The sequence below is a fragment of the Lithobates pipiens genome, unplaced genomic scaffold (genome assembly GCF_037356315.1).
Source record: "Lithobates pipiens isolate NorthernLeopardFrog02 unplaced genomic scaffold, aLitPip1_a1.2 Scaffold_23, whole genome shotgun sequence".
Lineage (NCBI taxonomy): Eukaryota > Metazoa > Chordata > Amphibia > Anura > Ranidae > Lithobates > Lithobates pipiens.
The window spans coordinates 278,959,665-278,980,444 of NW_027507785.1; the positions used below are offsets into that span (position 1 = coordinate 278,959,665).

Here is a 20,780-nt window from a genome sequence, read left to right on the forward strand (position 1 = left end):
TTCAAAGATGGTGTGAACCCAGCCCCAGAGAGCTCTCCCATCCTTATCTCCTATACATACACATACTAGGAACAATTTAGACAGGAGGCAGTTGACCTACCAGCATGTCTTTGGAGTGTGGGAGGAAACCTACACAAGTCCAGGAAGAACGTGCAAACTCCATGCAGATAACATCCTGGCTGGGATTTGAACCAAGGACCCCACTGCTGCAAGGCAGCTTATCTATAATGTAGATTGAACTTTAAAGGGAACATTGCTAAGGCTACCCATACATAGTTAATTTCTGTCATTCAGCCTATGGGCCAAACAAGTGAATATCTGTAGATTTCACCATCCATAATACAAGAATATTTGCTAGCAGTTATTTATTCATTTGAGTTACTTGGAGTGCTGACAATTTAAACAGTGCTTTACAAATTGTATATTCACATAGAGTCCCTGCCCTCAAGGCGCTTACAATTCAAGGTTTCTGACTTTGTGTGTGTGTGTGTGTGTGTGTGTATATGTGTATATATATATATATATATATTATAATTTGGGGCCAATTTAAACATTGCTGACTTCTTCTCCTGAAAATGCTAGTTGCCTGGCTTCCATGCTAATTTTTGGATTCGGTACATTGTCTCGAACCTGGTGGAACAAATCTAGAGATTGGGAATTCACGCTTTTTCTTCCACAGTCATTCACTCTGTTTATTCTGGGTATTAAAGTATTGAAGGCAAACCCAGCCAGGCATCGGACTGACTATAAGGCCTCATGCACACTGGACTTTTTTGATGTTTTTACAGCAGCTGTTTTTGGCTGTAGATGTTTTTTTCTACAGTCATTAAACTCTCCATGTTATCCTATGTGGCCATGTACACATGGGCTGTTATCAGAAAAAAAACGGGTGATGGGATATAGGCGTATTAATTCTTCCATTTTCAGGTGATCAGACGGCATCAATCATGTCCTGAAAATACATGAAGACAGGGAACTTACTGCTAAACAATGTTAAAGGTTAAGCTGACATGATTGTCATGTGCGGCAAGAAAGGTATCCGTCTGAGCCCCCCACTACAGGGGGTCCCCTGATCTTCAGTGATCTCCCTTTACCCTAATTAATCCACTTACTACTGACTACTTAGAGTATGTCCGTATGCAGCACCATGTGTCCCGGGCTGCCCTTGGTGGAAGGTAATGTAAGGTCTTCTTGGAATCATCATCTCCCATTCAAGGGATCACAGACTGTATTTGTTAGGCCTCTTGCACACTGCAGCTTGAAAAAGCTCTGTATTATATATTTTTTTAATTTTTTTTTACTGAGCTAAAATACAGCCCATTAATTGTAATGTGCCTATGCACGCTGCATGAGCGCAGTGTATTCTTCAGCAAAATTGATAAATCTGCATTTTTGGTCAGTAATTTATGCCTCTTCCACACAGATTTGTCCATTAACATTGTCAATACGAGAACAAGCTACCGCACATGCGCGGAAATGTAAGCGAACATGCATTAAAAAAGTTTGATTAAACCGAAAGTATCTTGTGCAAGAGGCCTTAGTGCAGGGGTCTCAAACTGGTGGCCCTCCAGATGTTGCGGAACTACAAGTCCCATCATGCCTCTGCCTGAGGAAGTCATGCTAGTAACTGTCTGCCTTGCATTGCCTCATGGGACTTGTAATTTCACAACAGCTGTAGGACTGCCAGTGTGAGACCCCTGCCTTAGTGTCTTTTCCATGAACTCCAGCCTTACCTTTTCAGTCTTGCACAGATTCCTCTCCTGTACTCAAACTATGATTTCACTGCACACTGTAATTCTCTCACAGCGTGCATTCGAAGCTTTATCAAGTCAGATTCAGCCTGCCTCATTTTCTGCCTAGAGGATGTCCAGCATCCTCTAGCACAGGGATATGCAATTAGCGGACCTCCCAGCTGTTGCAGAACTACAAGTCCCATGAGGCATAGCAAGACTGACAGCCACAAGCAGGATGGGATTTGTAGTTTTGCAACAGCTGGAGGGCCGCTATATGCATATCCCTGCTCTAGCAGCTCATTCTTGAGGTCTCTAGGAAAATGTATCCTGCCTCCTTCATACTGACATCCACCCATCAAGATATTTTATTTATTACCGGTACTTGTATAGCACTGTAAATTTACACAGCGCTTTACATATATTATACATTCACATCAGTTTCTGCCATCAAGGAGCTTACAATCTAGGGTTCCCAACTCTCATCCATATATACATGCATACCAGGGCCAATTAACCTACCAGCATGTCTTTGGAGTGTTGGAGGAAATCTGGGTATCTGGGGGAAACCCCATGCAGGCACATGGAGAACATGCAAACTCCAGGCAGGTAGTACAATCATTGGGTTTGAACCAATGATCTCAGTGCTGCTAGGCAGAAGTGCTAACCACTTAGCCACTGCGATGCCCTAGTGATATTTTTATTTTTTATATATATTTGCACAACTCCTCCCAAGAGCCAGCCTACTGCTTGCATCAATGCTGAGGGCTCTTTAGAGGAGTACGGAGGCTTTGTGCTTCTATAGGCGCCGCATGTAGATCATGGTGGGGGGGTGCCAACAGGATGCTGTACATAGCTTCCTTAAAAATCACAGCACTTTGCCAGCCCCTCCCAAAAGCCATGATCACCAGATTCATAGTATGGCGAGTAATAAAAGCAGATTTAATTTTCCGATTATTCCGCCCCCCCCCCCCCCCCCCCCGCATTAGCACTTAGATGAGGGGGGAAGTATGAATCGGGAAAGCCAAAATATAAGCAGATTTTAATCTGCAGCTTTAAGCTGTCAGTCCTTTAACCCATTTTAAGGTAGAAGTCTGAGTAGATCTCTAAAGGGGTCTGCTGCTAACTTTTGTGCTACAGAATGCCCTTCTGCATGTCCCTCCAATCCTTGTTTTTACTGAGGCGGATGAATCTCCTCAGCTGGGCTGTTGCATTCTGACAGCCAGCGCCCACTGGCTGACATAATAGCCGAAGCGTGCTTGCATTTGATTGGATGCAGGTGTTGTATGGAAATTTTTTGACAAATCAATCGCACAAAGGACTTTTGTGGCACAGAGCTCTGCTGGCAGAGCCATGCACTGATGAACTTTGGCAAAGCTAGCAGGAATGGGCCAAGGGTAACGCAGTTTATATTCTGATCCTTGCTAAGTGAAGTGAAACCGGATCAGAGGGGTGCACAGAAGAGACTATATAGCTAGTACATTAAATGGCAGACACCACGTGACACCTGTTGCTTATGGGTTCACTTTAAAGAAAATCCTACTACTGTGCATGAGGCTAAAATGTTTACGGTCAGTGATCAGTGCGCTCTATTACTGCCACATGACTAAGCAATGTCTGTCTTTTCAGGTCCACCCGTATCCAGCTGGCACCAACCAGTGCGGCAGATGGATTTAAAGCTGAATATGTGTTCAAGGAGATTGAAAAGAAGCTGCAAGAGGTAAGAGGGGGTGGTTTATTATTTTTTTTTTTTTTTTTTTTACAGTGTATTATCAATAAAAAATAAGTTTGACCCGTTGATACAGATTACTGCGATCAACAATCCCCTTATCAAGTGATAAGAGATAGTTTGAACTTGTGATTTGTTCATAGGGCAACTACCTTTCATGTCCTAGAATAAACCTTACAGACAAATTTCTATATCCAATGCTAAGAATTTTAATATTTCTGTGTGTGGTTTAATTTAATTTTAATTTTTTTCCCCAAACGTAAAAATCTAATTAAATTTTGTCACTTAAGGCCCTGCCATTGTTGATATAGAGCAGGGATATGCAACTAGTGGACCTCCAGCTGTTGCAGAACTACAATTCCCATGAGGCATAGCAAGACTCTGACAGCCACAAGCATGACACCCAGAGGCAGAGGCATGATGGGACTTGTAGTTTTACAACAGCTGGAGGTCCGCTAATTGCATATCCCTGATATTGCTGGAGAGGATGTAAAGATAAGGGTACATACCTCCCATATATGGCGGAATTGCCCAAAAATTAGGATATTCTGGGAGGGAGTGGCATTATGGATAAGGAGGATAACAGCAAAAGCCATAGAAATGACACCTCTACAATATCTGATTCATGGGACAGAGGGATCCATCAAATCATACAAAAAAGGAGTCATACCACATCTGCTAAATGCAGCAAAAGTATTAATACCCAGGTACTGGAAGCAAATAGCATGTCCCACCTTACTGGAATGGAAGAGAGAGGTAGATAAAATAATGGAGGCTGAAAAATGGATATGATATAAAAAATCAACAAGAAAAATATAAAAACATATGGGCAGGCTGGAAGCACTATTCCCGAGAGATAGAGAAAGATTAAGATATACTAGATGAAGAATTCTGATAATCCCTCCCGACGTCTCCAAGGGGAGAGGGGAGGAAGGAAGGGAAAGAAAATGGAAAATTTGCTGCGTGAGCTCGTGTCCTCCAAAGGTGCATCAGAGAAAGGGTAAAAAAAATAAAATAAAAAAAATAAATGAGAACCGAACCACAACTTTTTTTTTTTTAAGGTATATGTGAAGTGAATAAGTGATGGAAACATTATTGGAGGGGGGGCTTGGGGCAAGGGGGGAGGAGAGATAACTATTGGTGGGGACACATAAGTAAATAACACAATTTTTAGAAATAATAAAGGAAGGCAAAGGATCCTCTTAAGCACAAAAATATAAATAACACACCAAAGTAAGGACACATACGGAATAAAATCACGTAATAATGACTAATGTTAAAAGTTGGTTAAAGGCCAATAAATATGCCCATAATTTAATCATTAGAGGGTAGAGAGGTCTTAAATTAATTTATCTATTTTTATATATATATATATTTTTTTTTTTTTCTCACCAACACCAGTAAAGGAATCACAAGGGTATAATAAAGAAGGGAAATAACACAGGGGGTAAACTGAACCCCCCTTTTATTTTTTTCGCAAGTCGCTCCGACTTAGAAAAAGGTTCCTTCACTACTTTGGGGGTGACTTGAGAAGACTTGCATTGACTTGACGGCTTACGTCGTCTGTGTGTGGTGGGTCATTTGGTTCTTTTGGCTCTGAGGAAGAGGGTTCTCCCTGGAAACCCACCAGCCTAGCCATCAGACACGTTCTGGTCTCCTTGCATGTTTGCAGTGTCCCAGTAGTCCTAGAGACGTTCAGTTCATATTTAGCTTTGATGTGCTAATTAATCATTTACATTTTGTAAGTGTTTGTGTTTTTTTTTTTGTTACTTTTTACTCTCTAATAAAGGTTTTAATTGAATTGCACTAGGTCAGTGCTCCCTTCTCTTGTTTTTCGTTATCGCAGGCTAAGATGTCAGGCGGAACACCTTTTGCAGAGCTACATCCCATCTTGCACTACACTTAACTTTTTACCTTCACATGCTACTATTATAAGCTACCTTTAGCTACCAAGGAAGCTCTGTAATTACTTACTGTTAGAAGCTCTGAGCTCCCCCAGCTGCACAAAGGCCAAAGTGGGCTGTTCAGGAAGAGCCAGCCAATCAGTGGAGATCAGTCATGTGACTGAACCAGAGCAGGCTGAAAATAAGTTAATACATCTTTCTTAGGCCCCTTTCACACGGGGCCGATCTGCTCGGCGGATGACGGGTCCATCTCTGCTTGCTGAGCGGGGAGGGACCTGTTGGAGCCCCGCTGATTCCTATGGGGAGATCAGACGAAAATGGACAGCATGTCTGTTTTTTTCATCCGATCCACCAGATGGATGGCTGAACATATCGCCATACGTCTGCCTTGATCGAATGAAGGGCGGGTGTCCATAGGTGTCAGTGGGTGGCCCGTTCGGATCCACCTGTTTGTTTTTCAGGCAGAGCCAAGCGGGCCCCCCATTGACATTTCGTGTGAAAGGTACCTTACATAAGTTTTTCAGGAGGGGGAAGGGAGCATTTTTAGGATTAGTTAGATTTATCCTGGAATTCTACTTAAGGATTTGTTTTTGTTGAAGGAAAAAGATGATACCGCTGATGTGACTAATATCCGGTGTTGATTGATTTATTTATTTTTTTTGCTTTCATGTGTCTCAAAGGAAGGGGAGCAATTTGTAAAAAAGATTGGAGGTGTGTTTGCCTTTAAGGTAAAAGATGGGCCTGGAGGGAAGGAGGCCCTTTGGGTTGTTGATGTGAAGAATGGAAAAGGATCGGTGCACTATGACTCAGGTGAATCTCTGATTTTTGGCTAAAGTAGATAATTCATTTGTGTACAATCATTGTGTGATCTTACACCAGTAGGCTGTTAAAGGATAAGTTCACCTTTTTGTAAGATGATTCATGTTATAGCCATATTCTCGGTGTAATATGTTACTGGTGCAGCAGCCCCCGGGGCTCCACCCACCCGGCTACAGAGTTAATTCAGAGTTCTGTGAAGCCATTTCGGCTGATGGCTTGTAGTTCTCAATGAACTGCGGGGGCCCTGATGAGCGCTCTAGGTAGCTCATTGATGCTTCCTGTCGGCCAGTAACTGCCTTCCTGGTTCAAGCAGACCGCTACAGTGACATTCCGCAGGAGCCTGGGATTGCACCCATGATCTGCTAATCGCTCCCAATTAAAAATAAATAAATAAATGCTTTTTTTTTTTTATTTTTTTTTTTACCTGCAAAAAAGATTAATAAAAAATTATGAATAATAATTTTTGGTGAACCTATTCTTTGTGGCTAGACACTTGTTAAGTGTGGAAATAGATCTGTATATGCCCAAAATAAAAGTTTAAAGAGACAGCAGAAAATACATTTCCTATATACTTAAGTCTTTTTTTTTTTTTCCCCATCTATTTTTGCTTCTTTCATCTTCCTTTTCTGATGACACCCTTCCCTTTTTTTCGTTTTCTTGTTTTGGTGTCACAGAAACTAAGTCTGATAAAAACTCCTTCACTTTCTCTTCTGCCTTTTCTCACTCCATCCCAAACTGCAGGAGAAACCATTTTGTCAAGGAAGACTTTACACTGCCATCGGTCTGACACTGAACGGTATTTCAGATATGTAATAAGATTGCTTAATACACTTGCTTTGTCGCTTGTGTTGCAGATAAAAAGGCGGATTGCACAATCACAATGGCAGACTCTGACCTCCTGGCTTTGATGACTGGAAAGATTAATCCTCAGACAGTAAGTATTTGGTTTCAAATAGGTTGCAATCATTGGGGAAAACCTGTCAGTTAAACAGCTACTTGTGAAATGTATAAGAGATCAGGGCTGTCTTTTTAATATTGCGTGGAGTCTGGGCAAATATTTTCTTGAGCCCCCCCCCCCCCCCATGCAGTTTCGCTCTCCACTGGCTCTAAACATACAATAAATGGCAGCTAGACTCAAAATCCGTTTACTGATTCAGATCAGGTAGTGATATCGATTGGTTGCCAGAGGTTACAGTGTATCATTACCGCTCACTGACTGGTTGCTAGAGGTTACAGCACATGATATCTGCTTGTTGATTGGTTGCTAGAGATTACTGTACATCAATACTGCTCACTGGTTGGTTGCTAGAGATTACTGCACATCATTACTGTTGTGTTTCTAGAAGTTACAGCACATCTCACTGCCGGCATACCATTGACTGGGGAGGTGAGGGACCCCATTAATGGACAGAAAACTCCTAGAGATCCTAGGACTCCTGGGTTCAGTGGCAGTGCTGGGGGGAGGGAACGGTGTGATTCTTTCTTTCTTTCTTTCTTTCTTTCTTTCTTTCTTTCTTTCTTTCTTTCTTTCTTTCTTTCTTTCTTTCTTTCTTTCTTTCTTTCTTTCTTTCTTTCTTTCTTTCTTTCTTTCTTTCTTTCTTTCTTTCTTTCTTTCTTTCTTTCTTTCTTTCTTTCTTTCTTTGTGTCGAATACATGCAAAATCTTTCCTGACACCACAGAAATGTGCTGCCCTTTAGCAGATATACAGCAGTGCCATTAATTGTTAATGACACCTCATGCATCTGCTGACATGTGCTTTTGGCACTCTCTTCCGCATTTGTAGTGCCGTTCCACCACAGCTACTTACATATGAATGCCGTCGCTATTTGCATATTAATGCCGGCATTTACGTGTAAACACAGGGTCTGCAGGTGAGCCATCTGGGCAGCATTAGTAACAGAACTTCACACTGAGATATCGGGACACAGCACAGGACTAAAACCCTCAAGGGACAAGGGAATTTAAACTGTGATAGTTGGCAAGTATGAGGCAGCTGCTCTGGGCCCCACAACAATGACAGGGCCCAGGGAAGCTGCCCCTTTTGCCCTGCCTTAAAGACGACCCTGGGAGATGCAGATGAGCTGCCAGAGTTTGTTTGCAAACCTCTACCTCTCCGAAAAGCAACATGACTATACATACAATCCGTACTATTATTATTTTATTTTTATTTTTTTTACAATCCGTATGTATGTAAATAAGCAGAATGTATCCTAGTGACCTGAAGCATTTCGTGAACACCAGTTCACTTCCTCAGGGATGGATTCAAACTTGATATAAAACTGTTAAGCCCTGTACACGATCCGAAATTCGTATTCGATAATTAAGGTACAACAACTGATCATCCGATAATCTTACCATTTAGTATGGTCTATTCGACAGTCAAATCTAAATTTTCAGACGAAAAAGTCCTGATGTGCAGGTTATATAATTTTTATCGTACCTGAACTCAACGTCCGATTTCCGTTTTTTTAATTAGTATGGTTTTCCTCCAAAAATAAATCATAAGAGCAAGACTACCCATGCTCAAAAAGGAAGAATATATACAAAACTATTTAACACATTATGTCACTTCTGAAGCTGTATTCTGTCGTACAAGAATTTTTTGTATTTTGTGTAACTTCTTCACTTTCGACATGAAACTAGCATGCAACAAAAAATGGACGAACGGTCATCCAAAAATCTGATTGCGTGTACGTGGCTTAAAGAGGAAGTAAACTCAGCCTACAGAATCCACATTCATCTTTGAATCAATACTTTCAAATATTATAAAGTACACTGCCATGTCAATTCTTCTATTAAAGTCAGGTTTTGTATACATTTTCTTTACTTTCTATATCAATCTCCTGGCAGCAGGCTGCTCCATGTCAGCTCCTGGAATCCTGTTCCAGAGAGGAGTATATTTCCACCCTTCCTGCCGTAATCCTGCACATGTGTGGTTCTTCCCATCTTGCTGGCCATAGACCTGATGTTTACATGGCCCATAAGTACCCAAGCTCTTGTGGGATTAAAATAGATGCCGCCGAGTGCTGATGACGCCGGAACGGCACATTAGTGAAGGGTTTGATAGCCTCTAAGGCTGCTTTCACACGGAGTCGCTTTACAGGCGCTATATAGCCTGTAAAGCACCTCTCCTCTCACTCCAGTGTGAAAGCTTGAGTGCTTTCGCACTGGATCGGTGCGCTGGCAGGACAGTAAAAAAAAGTCCTACAAGCCACAGCAGTGTATACACCGCTCCTAAAGCGCCCCTGCCCATTGGTATCAATGGGCAGTGGTGCATTTGTGGGCGTTTTTTAACCCTCTTTCGCCTGCTGGCGGGGGTTAAAAGTGCCCTGCTCATGGCCGAAAACATCCGCAAAAATAAAAATAGTGGTACTTTACCGCCGACACCCCAGTGTGAAAGTGGCCTAAGTGTGCCGTGAATCGGAGCAGAAAGGCTTCACTGCAGGTGACAGGGGTCGATTTCTCGGGAACAGTGCAGCTGTGGGGAAAATAAAACCAAGCTATATGCAAGTTATTGCAGTATGCTTTGAATGTAGACAAGTACTATAGGAGGGTTTACAACCACTTTAAGAGGGAACACACATGTTCATATATACTGGACTATCGCTGAAAATATGTGTCTCGGGAGCTGTGGGTGTAAGATCCAAAAAGGTCCAGTAGGGCAAACTGGGAGAACGTGGGGCCAAACCAACATAATGGCCTCCATGATGATGACTTGGTGGAACATGTGCTCTAGAACAGAGTGTTGCTTCGCTGATCATCATGGAGCCACTGAGGGTATTCCCTTTAACAGTTTTATATCAAGTTTGCATCAACCCCTGAGGAAGTGAACTGTTGTTCACGAAACACATCAGGTCACTAGGATGCATCCTTGCACTTATTTTGGACCTTTGTTATGGAAAATCATGTTTTACTGCAATACAATGTGTTCAACATTATGAGTCTGTTCATATACCTGACAACTGTTTGTGGCTACTGTAGATCTTGTGTGAACCAATAAATCTGTGTTTTGTTTTTTTTTCTCCATCAATACCAGTGCCACACCATAACCTACTTTGTATTTGCAGTTCTTAAAACTTCTTTAAGTGCATCTCTGCTAATCATATACTTGTCCTCTCAGGCTTTCTTCCAGGGCAAGCTGAAAATCAACGGAAATATGGGACTAGCCATGAAACTGCAGAGCCTACAACTGCAGCCAGTGAAAGCCAAGCTATAAAGTGATAAACCACTACCAGATAAATGTGAACCACCATAGCTGAAGTCCAATGGAATGATGAGATGGACTCATTTGGGATCAACAGCAACTGCTACTGTCTTGCAACTGAAAAGTGAAGAACCATCTTCCCCTTTTATTTCTGGAGGGGTCAGTACCTGATATGGTCCTAATACACCTATATGTTCCTCTTCTGAATTACTGATAAATGGTGAGCATTGCTGGCCTCTCCAGAAATGACATGGGCTGTATGGAGGGATCACCCTGTAATCGCTTAACATCATCTACTCGCTGTAGTCTGTTCATCTCACGAACACTAATGGATCTGAATAACCTCTGAAGCAAATCTAGAGTATAAATAATTGAAGTGATTCTGTTTATCACAGAAGTGAGCCCTTACCCTGAAATCCTGCTCGGGTTTCTGGATTCATGCACTGTGCTCTACAGGACTCAAATATAACAAAATGCTTCTATAGTATGACTTTTTCTCTAATGACTTTTGATTAAAAAAATACTAATAATGTCTGTGCTTCTGTTTTTGCCTGCCTCTACATGAAGTTTACTATACATGGGATCAGTGGTTGCTGGTGCTCCAAATTTTTTATTTTTTTTGGGGGGGCGCAAACATTTTTGAAAAAATAATAAAATCAATTGCTGCCAGTGTGCCCCTAAAAATGCTTCCAGCGTCCCTCCCGGAACACACCGCTGAGACCCAAGCCCAACCCCCCCACGGACCATTTGCTATGGTCACACAATTGGGTGGGATCAGGGCGCACTATCTGTGCCCCGAGCCCACCCCTTTTTGAAGCCTTTTAGAGCCTCTGGCTCTAGTTGGGTGCTTCGAAAAAATACACCCCTCCTGCCCCCACCATAGAAGTCCATGTGTCCTAAAAGGGGCTGGGCACATGGAGATGGAGATGGTGGCTTTAGGGGGCGGTGCCCGTGCACCCACAATGCATGGGCCACCACTGTATGGGATCCTCTTGAATACAAAACTTTGACAAGTTTACATAGGCAGTTTTTTTTTATTATTGGCGATTGAAGCTTTACTAACCTGAGGCTCAGCTTTTATTTTTTTAGCTGTGGCAAACTCTCTTCCCTCCCCTCCTGTGACATCCTCAAAGCGGCATTAAACATAAAAGCAAACATTTTTATTATTTCGCAGCTAACCAATTCTTTGATGTGGTGGCTGCTTGAAATGCTGATGGAAAACAGCCAACGCTTTTCAAAATAGATTTTTCTTCTTCATGGGTGCAAGAACATCAAAAAGAGCAGATTGCCTACAACTTCTACAATGGAGAAAACACATTTAGAATTGTATACAAAGTATAATGCTATGTTTTGACTCTACATGACTTTCCATGTAGATCCATACCTTTCTAGAGTAGTAGGTATAGTGTCCTCTGATCATCACCAGGGTGTCAGAGCCAATGCCCAGCTGGCGGTTCACGGGGGGGGGGGGGGGTATTTTAACAAGAGGGGAAGTGTTGGTATATATGCTGTTAAGACTTGAGGAAAAATACATATTTATGTATTTGACTGTATGGCTGGAGCATTATCATGAAGTATGGTGGATGGATAAGCGAGTATGAATACCTAGATCTGGAATGTCCGAGCAAAGCTGGCAGTATTAAAGGTCATTCTATTTCATAATTGTCAGGGGTGAAAGGATGCTGGGTTGGATAGCATTCAACAATTGTTGCATCATCTATGAACACGAGAATAGAAAATGTAATCTTTTCTTGATATGGATGAAAAGGGATAGAAGGGGAGGGGAGGCAGTGGGCCATTTGCTCCTAGGACGAGGCACATTGCATCTGAGCTGGAGCAGATCTGTTTTGCTTGATATTTCTCAATAGCATGTGAGTATTCATTTGTCTTCATGGATTCAATAAACGTATCAATGGGGGGAGTTACACCCTTGATTAGCATTTTGAAAGGAAGCGAGATTAAAGATTTGCTTTGAGTTTAGCACTGAAGTGTTTTGTAGAGAAAACGGTTCATTCCATTTAGTGTTATTTTAAGACCCCTTTCACACTGAGCCTTTTGATCCATGAGGAAGTCACGTGACCAGTGAAGCCACGCGTCGGGTGGAGACTTGTGATGTCACTTCCGGTGTCCACAGAGTACCAAGGTGTGGTGAGGAGGCGATTGTGTTCCTACTCCTATTTGTACTGCGGATGTAATCAAATTTGTATGTAAGCAGGCATTGAATACATTTTGTTATATTTTACTGTCAATATTGCGCTATGGGTATTTTTGCTTTCTATGAGTGACGTTCGTTCAAGAGGCACGATATGAGAGTGTTTATGCAGATGTATTGGAACCTATACAGCAGGGATCAGAGCAGCTATCCACTGAGATTTAAAGCTTTGTCTGACCTTTATGGTCATTCCTGGAAGTGAGCGGCCAATCTATTCATTGGTGGGGGGTGGTTGCTGTTTGATCCTTTGCTTCACCGAATATTTTTTCTCTACAAATTACAATATGGATTGAACAGTCATTCCCATGTCTTTGCACTTAGACGTCTTATATTTTACTAATTTATATTTATTGTTTTTCACTTATTTTGATTCACTAAGTATATTAATCTTTGCTCAATATTTACTTGGTTATAGTTAATTGAACAAGCGCACCATTTTATAGACCTTATTACATTCATGTTTGTGTTCTGAGTGCACTTCCAAATGGTTGCACCTGTTCTCTTCCTTTGATACACTATTATCACCTGTTTGAGTTTTTTCACATAGCAGCACGCAAGTCACACAATATACACTGGCAATAAAACATATTCTCATGTCACAATCCAAACAAACCATCCTAGGGCTGGTCCACATCATAAAGGTGTGTGCATTTTTTTTATTTTTTTTTTGCACAGTCCCATGCATTTGAAGAAAAATGATACCCCAACTCCACTGCCAATATGATGATCTATGAACCGGTGCTCTAGTCAGGACGTTCAGGCCCCAAAATGCACTACTTGAATCAGAAAAGGGCTGGCGACTTGGATGCTCTTGAATAAAAGTCCTTTATTTGGTTAAATGGGTACACTGGTACAGGTTTACGCTGATGCGTTTTCGGCTAAGAAGCCTTCCGCAGGGGTCTCAAACTGGTGGCCCTCCAGCTGTTGCGGAACTACAAGTCCCATCATGCCTCAGCCTGTGGGAGTCGTGCTTGTAACTGTCAGCCTTGCAATGCCTCATGGGACTTGTAGTTCCGCAACAGCTGGAGGGCCGCCAGTTTGAGACCCCTGCTTCAAAGCATTTGATGAAGGCTTCTTAGCCGAAACATGTCAACATAGCCTGTACCCATGTAACCAAATAAAGGATTTTTATTCAAGAGCATCCGAGTCGCCAGCCATTTTCTGATTCATTTCCAGGTGACACATTTAGGGCAGCCCATTAATTTCAATAGGTTGTGAAATGCTAAAAATACAGCGGCACAATTTTTATAGCACACTGCACCAAACTGAATGGTACTGCAGCACCATGAATTTTGGTAAACCAAAATTACCCAGCTAGATGTGTGCGGGTGCCATTAAGAATTAATGGCACCCACGTGCAGCTACAGAGGCCAGGTCCTTTCTGTATCGTAGGGGAAAACGTCTTCTTGCGCTGCTAGTGCCCCCAAAATGGGTAGCTAAGCATAGATTGTTTGTAAACATCCCATATCAGCCAATCGAAAAAAATGTTTTTGTGTGTGTGTGTGTGTGTATATATAAATTTTTTTTTTTATTATAATCTATCCTCTTAGACTTATTGGGGGTACTGGATACAAAATGTTAGCAATCAAGTTTGTAATCTGGAATTTGCAATTGATCTCCGCAATCCAGAGAGGATAAACATGGCCTGTAGACAAAAATATTGTCACAATCTCCGGGCTAATCTCTGTGCTCCACGTCACCCCTGAAAGGGCTCGGGTACAAATGTCACAGAAGATTAGTTCTGTATGCACAGAAGGTTATCCAACACCATCAGCGCTTGTACAAGCTTCTTTTTTTTTAGCAGTATATTAATGCATTCCCGTGGCCCACAGCAGCTACCCATTTCCCAAGTAGACCTGACATTTGCTGGTCAAGCCAGCTTTTTCAAGGGTTTGGCTATAGGCTATGTTCAAGAAATATGCACAACCAGTGGCGTAACTAGAACCTTCAGGGCCCCGATGCAAGAAACCATGAAGGGCCCCCCTGAACCCCAGCCAGGGCCCTTCCCTCTGAGTCTGGTGGTGGAACGCTAGGGCGTGGTCACAGGTATGACCTTTGTGAGCCCTGTAGTTCCACCACTGGTATCAGTAGTTTTTTTAAATTATTTTATTTTTAGGTGCCCCATTGGGGGACTGTCCCTAGGCAGGATGGGGTCCCCGTCCCCAGAAGAGATGAGGTCCTTTTCTCCAGGGCAGATGAAGTTACTGCCCCCAGGTGAGAAGGGGTCTCAGTCCCCAGGGGATGGGGGTCCCTGTCCCCACGTGAGAAGGGGTCCCTGTCCCCAGGGAGAGATGGAGGGGGTGTGCAATGGCGCACTCATCCATGTTGGCCTGGGCTCCATCCAGTGTGCTGGACGGGCGATCAGCATATCTCCCAGAAAGACCTTTCATCATCTGTGTATGACAGGGGAGGAGGAGGGCTGGCAGCCAAGCCTGCAGTGTCCTCCGGCAAGCCGGCTCTCATAGGGCTGCACTGCATCTGTGTGCTTAAAGTTTGTTTACCCGGGAGAAGTATGCAGTGCAGAGTGGGCCAGACTAGGGGGGGGGGGGGCAGGACTCTGGCTGGGGAGAACAGACATCGGACTGAGCGGCAATGCATGGAGCAGGAGAGGGGTACTCTGAGGAGCCAGCCGAGGACACAGGTCATGCGGGAATGCACAACTAAAGAGCAGCCAGTGCGATATTCGAGCATGGAGCTCTGCTAGTCACCCTCCACCTCCAGCCACCCATATGCATGGTGCACTGGTACCCCTAGCTGCCTATGCTGCTGCACATGGTGCACTGGTACCCCCCTGCATCACAGGGCCCGGTTGCAGTCGCGACTGCTGCACCCCCTATAGTTATGCCCCTGTGCACAACTCTGATTTCAAGGTGGAGGTAGTGACCAATGTGTGCTATTTGTTTTTATGGATGCTTGCATGCTGGCATTGCATATTCATAGTCAATGGCAGTAGTAAGATTTCTCCACTAGATTTTCCTTTTCTACCCAACTAGTATGGCCATGTTCTCTTGCTTCCCCGATGAACTCTCCATAATGTGGACTGGATAGGTTGCATATGCACAGTCTCACAGTGTCAACACATTTATAATCATTTAAGGCCATCAAAGCCAACAGATGGGTATGTTATGTGGGGTGGGGGTTAATATTGATGGTGAGTTACCATTGACAGGGTCCCCACAAGCAGTAGAACATGTGGGAGAAACCATAGGGCTGATAAGGGAACCCAGGTATAAAGAGCCAGTTGAAGGCTCCATGCACACTGGAGCTCATAAATGGCCGTTTTTTTTTTTTTAACAGCCCATAAACTCCACTTTATGTTATCCTATTGTGTTCATGCACACATGGATGTTTTTGAACTTTTATCAGCAGTGGAGTTAATGGGCTGTTTTCTGAATGGCATAAAATTGCGTTCAGGAGTCGTTTTTCCAACCACAAAACACCGAACGCTCAAAAACGTGGCAACCCAGCATTTTTTTGCGTTTTTGATCCATTGAAAAAAAAAAAAACGGTAATGCAGAAAAACACTAAAAAATGCTAATGTGAAACCGTTAAAAAACATTGAAAGACTTACTGCAAAGCTACTGCCATTTTTATAACCTTAATTTAACGTCCAGTGTACATGGAGTCAAAATGTGTGTAGCTTTTATGCCTCTTGGTTATATATGATTTAAGTGTATTTTTAATGAAAAAAATAATTTAGATTTTTTTTTTTGGGGGGGGGGGGGGGGGGCGGCATGATATATATCAGAAAATGTTGCCACAACTGGATCCGTTACAGAGATCACACTTCCAGTGCTTAGTTTGGAGAGGAAGAACAAAAGGTGCTGCCTTCCTTCAGATAACACTTCACAGGATATTAAAAATCACTTCCACGTTGTAAATTCATATATGATCACTTTATTAAAAGTTGTAAAAACAGCCAAACACCAAATCAGAAGCATGCTTTCATAGCTGCTGACATCAGTGGCGATCTTTCAGACAGCGTGGTAATGTCACAAATCAATCAGGAAGTTTGCTGTCACAATACCACTATATACAAGGGATCCCCTTCCAAGCTCTTCCTTCTCAAAAACAAAATGCTTCCTATCTATATTGTATTTCACCCTTTTCAGCACTAGATGTCAGTACAATACCCACTGATGTTTTACTAAAGCCATTCAAAGATACTTTAGCAGTTACAAAACTACCTCTTAAAATTAATTTGTTAAAACCATATAGAAAAGAGTCCAGGCAAAAAAGTGTTACATAAAAAAAAAATCTCAAAATAATCTTTTTTTTTTTTTTTTTTTTTTTTTGCAAAACAGTAATTTGCTATACAAGACTTTTTTCACACAGGCGATGATGCCAATCTAGCGCAAACAGAATGTTTTTTTGCATTTGATATGTGCTGGCAGACCGCTGAGATCTATTAGGATGCATGGCTCCACAACACACACACATTATCCTAATGTGACAGGGGTCTGGGTGCGGGTGAGTGTTCCTGAACACAGTGTGCATTTGGGGTCACTCACCTGCACACCTGTCACATTAGGACGAGTGACTGTGTCCGTGCAGCCATGCGTCCTAATAGACTTCAATAGGCTGCCTGCATGCAGCACCTGGAAGCTACAGATGCTGCAAACAATAGTCCATTTACATGGGCATCATCGCAGGTGTGAACAAGGCCTAACTGTCTTTCATTCCACTTGGTGGCGGTGTATAAAGGATAATGTTCCACTTTGTTACATTTTTAGAAATGTCACATTTTATATTGAATCCTCTCCAATGCCTGGAAAATCTATCAGTACCAAATAAACCCAAATGGTGGAATCCGTATTATATACCTCTCTGAAATGTCAATACTTGTTATGCTTCCTGCAACCTTTCCCAGATGTTATTAGTATGTTTAGCAATCCTAACATGTCAGTTTCTGGTGGCTTTGCCTACACGCTAGTGAATACATGGACAGAATGAAGCATATGCTACATGCATTGTATGACACATTTCTATATATCACACACTATCCGCTTTTTGTAAGAGCTTTAAAATGAAATATCCCCCCCCCCCAATTTCCAACCATTCTGTGGGGTAAACATTTTTTACATGGGAAATAACCAATCCCATTGAACAATGTTACCCTTTTACTAATAGGGGGTTAGCCACATTATATACCAACTGATTTCTCAATGAAAGGGCTCTCCTATATTTAATTTGGGGATTGTTAGGTATTAGGGGATCTAAAACCTTATCTGTTTACAGAATGGGGCAGGGTTTACTCACCTGACCTCTGCTCTATTATTACTTACACCTGACCTCTCCTCTACCTGCATTACTTATACCTGACCTCTCCTCTACATGCGTTACTTACACCTGACTTCTCCTCTACCTTCATTACTTATACCTGACCTCTCCTCTACATGCGTTACTTACACCTGACTTCTCCTCTACCTGCATTACTTATACCTGACCTCTCCTCTACATGCGTTACTTACACCTGACTTCTCCTCTACATGCGTTACTTACACCTGACTTCTCCTCTACCTGCGTTACTTATACCTGATCTCTCCTCTACATGCATTACTTACACCTGACCTCTCCTCTACATGCATTACTTACACCTGACCTCTCCTCTACATGCGTTACTTACACCTGACTTCTCCTCTATATGCGTTACTTACACCTGACCTCTCCTCTACATGCGTTACTTACACCTGACCTCTCCTCTATATGAGTTACTTACATCTGACTTCTCCTCTACATACATTATTTTCAGCTGACCTATCCTCTACATGTGTTACTTACATCTGACCTCTCCCCTATATGCGTTACTTACATCTGACTTCTCCTCTACATGCATTACTTACACCTGACCTCTCCTCTGCATGTGTTACTTACATCTGACCTCTCCTCTACATATATTATTTACACCTGACTTCTGTTCTCTGTGTGCTACTTACATCTGACCTCAGCTCTCTGTTCATTAGTTGTATCTGATCTTTTCTCTTTTTGCATTAATTACATCTTATCTCTGCTCTTCTAGTAATATTTACATCTCACCACTGCTTTCCATGCGTTAATTGCACCTGACCTTTGCTTCCTGTGCATTACCTACACCTGACCTCTGGTCTTTCAGTGTTACTTACATCTGACCCCTGCAGTTTGTGCATTCCATTCTCTTGACCTTTGCAAACTGTGATGCCGCGTACACACAATCAGACTATCCTGCGGACAACCCACCGGACTTTGCAGCGGAGGTCCGCCAGAATTTCCAAACGAGCGGACCTGCCCACACATGGCCGGACTTTAGAAATGAACGGCTTTGCCCACACACGGAGAAAACTCCGTTCATTTTGAACGTGGCTCCAGGTAGACGGGACTAGCAAAGGAAGTGAATGTCGCCGCCTGCATCAGCGAGATTGACACCTCACTGGTCCTGTCACCTGGTATGGATTTAAAGGGAAACCCCTACGCCGAAAAAATGACATGGAGGTCCCCCCAAAGTCCATACCAGACCCTTATCCAAGCAAGCAGCCCGGCCAGTCAGGAAAGGGGATGGGGACAAGCGAGCGCCCCCACCCCAAAGCACCTTGTCCCCATGTTGATGAGAAGAAGAAAAAAGAGAAGAAGGCGGCGGCGACAGAAGACCGGGCCAATGCTAGTAAAAGAGCTATAAGAAGATAGCGGAGGCCCGGCAAGAAGAACCGAAGAGTGGGACAAGATCCCGAAGTCGGAAGAAGACCCCCGGGTGGCAGCAACGACAAAGAAGAAAGCCGGGGTCCTCCGCTAGTAAAAGAGGTAGCAGAAGATAGCGAAGGAGTCCGGCGAGAAGACCCCCCAAGATGGAAGAAGACCCCCGGAGCTGTCTAATAAACTATTTTAAAAACTTGTGTTGTGTTTTTTTATTTCAACTTTTTTCACCAAGTGAATGGGTAGGGGTACATCTTATTAAAGGGGCTCCTGGATTCCGATAAGCCCCCCGGCCACAGACCCCGACAACCAATGGCCAGGGTTGTCGGGAAGAGGCCCTTGTCCTCATCAACATGGGGACAAGGTGCTTTGGGGTGGGGGCCCCCTTCCCCAAAGCACCCCTCCATATTGAGGGCACGTGGCCTGGTATCCTGGTATGGCTCAGGAGGGGGGGGGGCGCTCTCTCGTCCCCACCCCCATTCCTGACCGGCCAGGCTGTGTGCTCGGATAAGGGTCTGCTATGGACTTTGGACAGGAAAGGGGGCGAATGAGCGTCCCTTCCCTTTTAAGCCATAACAGGCCAAATGCCCTCAACATGGGGGGAGACCCCGTCCTTATGATGTTACCAATCAGGGCATGCTGGGTCAGTGATGTCATAAGGGGGTGTGGCCGTCTTGTGATGTCCTTAGCTTAGCCCCTGCCTGCAGACACCCACAACCACTGCCCAGGGTTGTAGGGAAGAGTCCCCGCACTCCTAAAGCACTGCGCCATGTTGAGGGCATGTGGCCTGGTATGACTCAGGAGAATAGTGGGGCTTGCTCGTCTCCCCCCTTTCCTGGCCTGCTGGACTGCATGCTTGGATAAGGGTCTGGTATGGATTTTGGGGAGGATCCCACGCATGCAATGCTTTAAAAAATGTTGGTGTAGGTTTCCCCTTAAAATCTATACCAGACCCGAAAGGGACCTCCACACTATTTAAAAAAAACATTTAAATGCTGAAACGTCTTTTGTTTACATTCTCCTGCCAGCAGGGAAAATTATTTTAAACTCCACACCCACGTAAAGACGTACATAAATGTGCACATCAGAGTGTGAGCCAAAATAAACCATTCATAATAATCATCATCCTTGTTAAAGCCTACATTTTCTTCCTTTTTCTAATGCTGCAGCAAAGACTTACTATAAGTGCTGCCTCCTGATGTATATATTTCTTCCTTCTGATTCTCCTTGTCCCCTTAGTGTTAGTTCTGCTGTGTAGTTTATGGGTGTCTTCTTTTCCCTACAGTGTCCCATGGAAACACAATTGTGTGTGCGCTCATGGCATGTGTACATTAATACAGATAGCTTTCCGCAGAGAATAGGTGCAGGAACTCCCCTCTTCTGAGGCACTTCTTGTCTCCGCCCCCTACCCACCTCCGAGCACCATCCCTAGGTTCCACCCCCTTCCCACCTCTCAGTACTGCCCCTTTTAGAGAATACAGAACCAAATATCATTTTGTGGTGATAGGTAATTTGT

The 20,780-nt window shown here is 43.3% G+C and overlaps 2 protein-coding genes across 2 annotated transcripts in view; both read left to right on the top strand.

Moving 5' to 3' along the window:
- SCP2 (sterol carrier protein 2) overlaps positions 1-10,918 on the top strand; it is a 60,120-nt gene extending 49,202 nt beyond the window's left edge. The window contains exons 13-16 of the mRNA XM_077453312.1: positions 3,360-3,450; positions 6,044-6,173; positions 7,037-7,116; positions 10,303-10,918. Of these exons, the coding sequence (XP_077309438.1) occupies positions 3,360-3,450; positions 6,044-6,173; positions 7,037-7,116; positions 10,303-10,398 (397 nt within the window). The 3' untranslated portion in view covers positions 10,399-10,918. The remainder of the gene's footprint in view (positions 1-3,359; positions 3,451-6,043; positions 6,174-7,036; positions 7,117-10,302) is intronic.
- Positions 10,919-11,058: 140 nt separating this feature from the next.
- PODN (podocan) overlaps positions 11,059-20,780 on the top strand; it is an 80,895-nt gene continuing 71,173 nt past the window's right edge. Inside the window, exon 1 of the mRNA XM_077453310.1 lies at positions 11,059-12,257. The gene's annotated coding sequence lies outside the window, so the exon portion shown is untranslated. The remainder of the gene's footprint in view (positions 12,258-20,780) is intronic.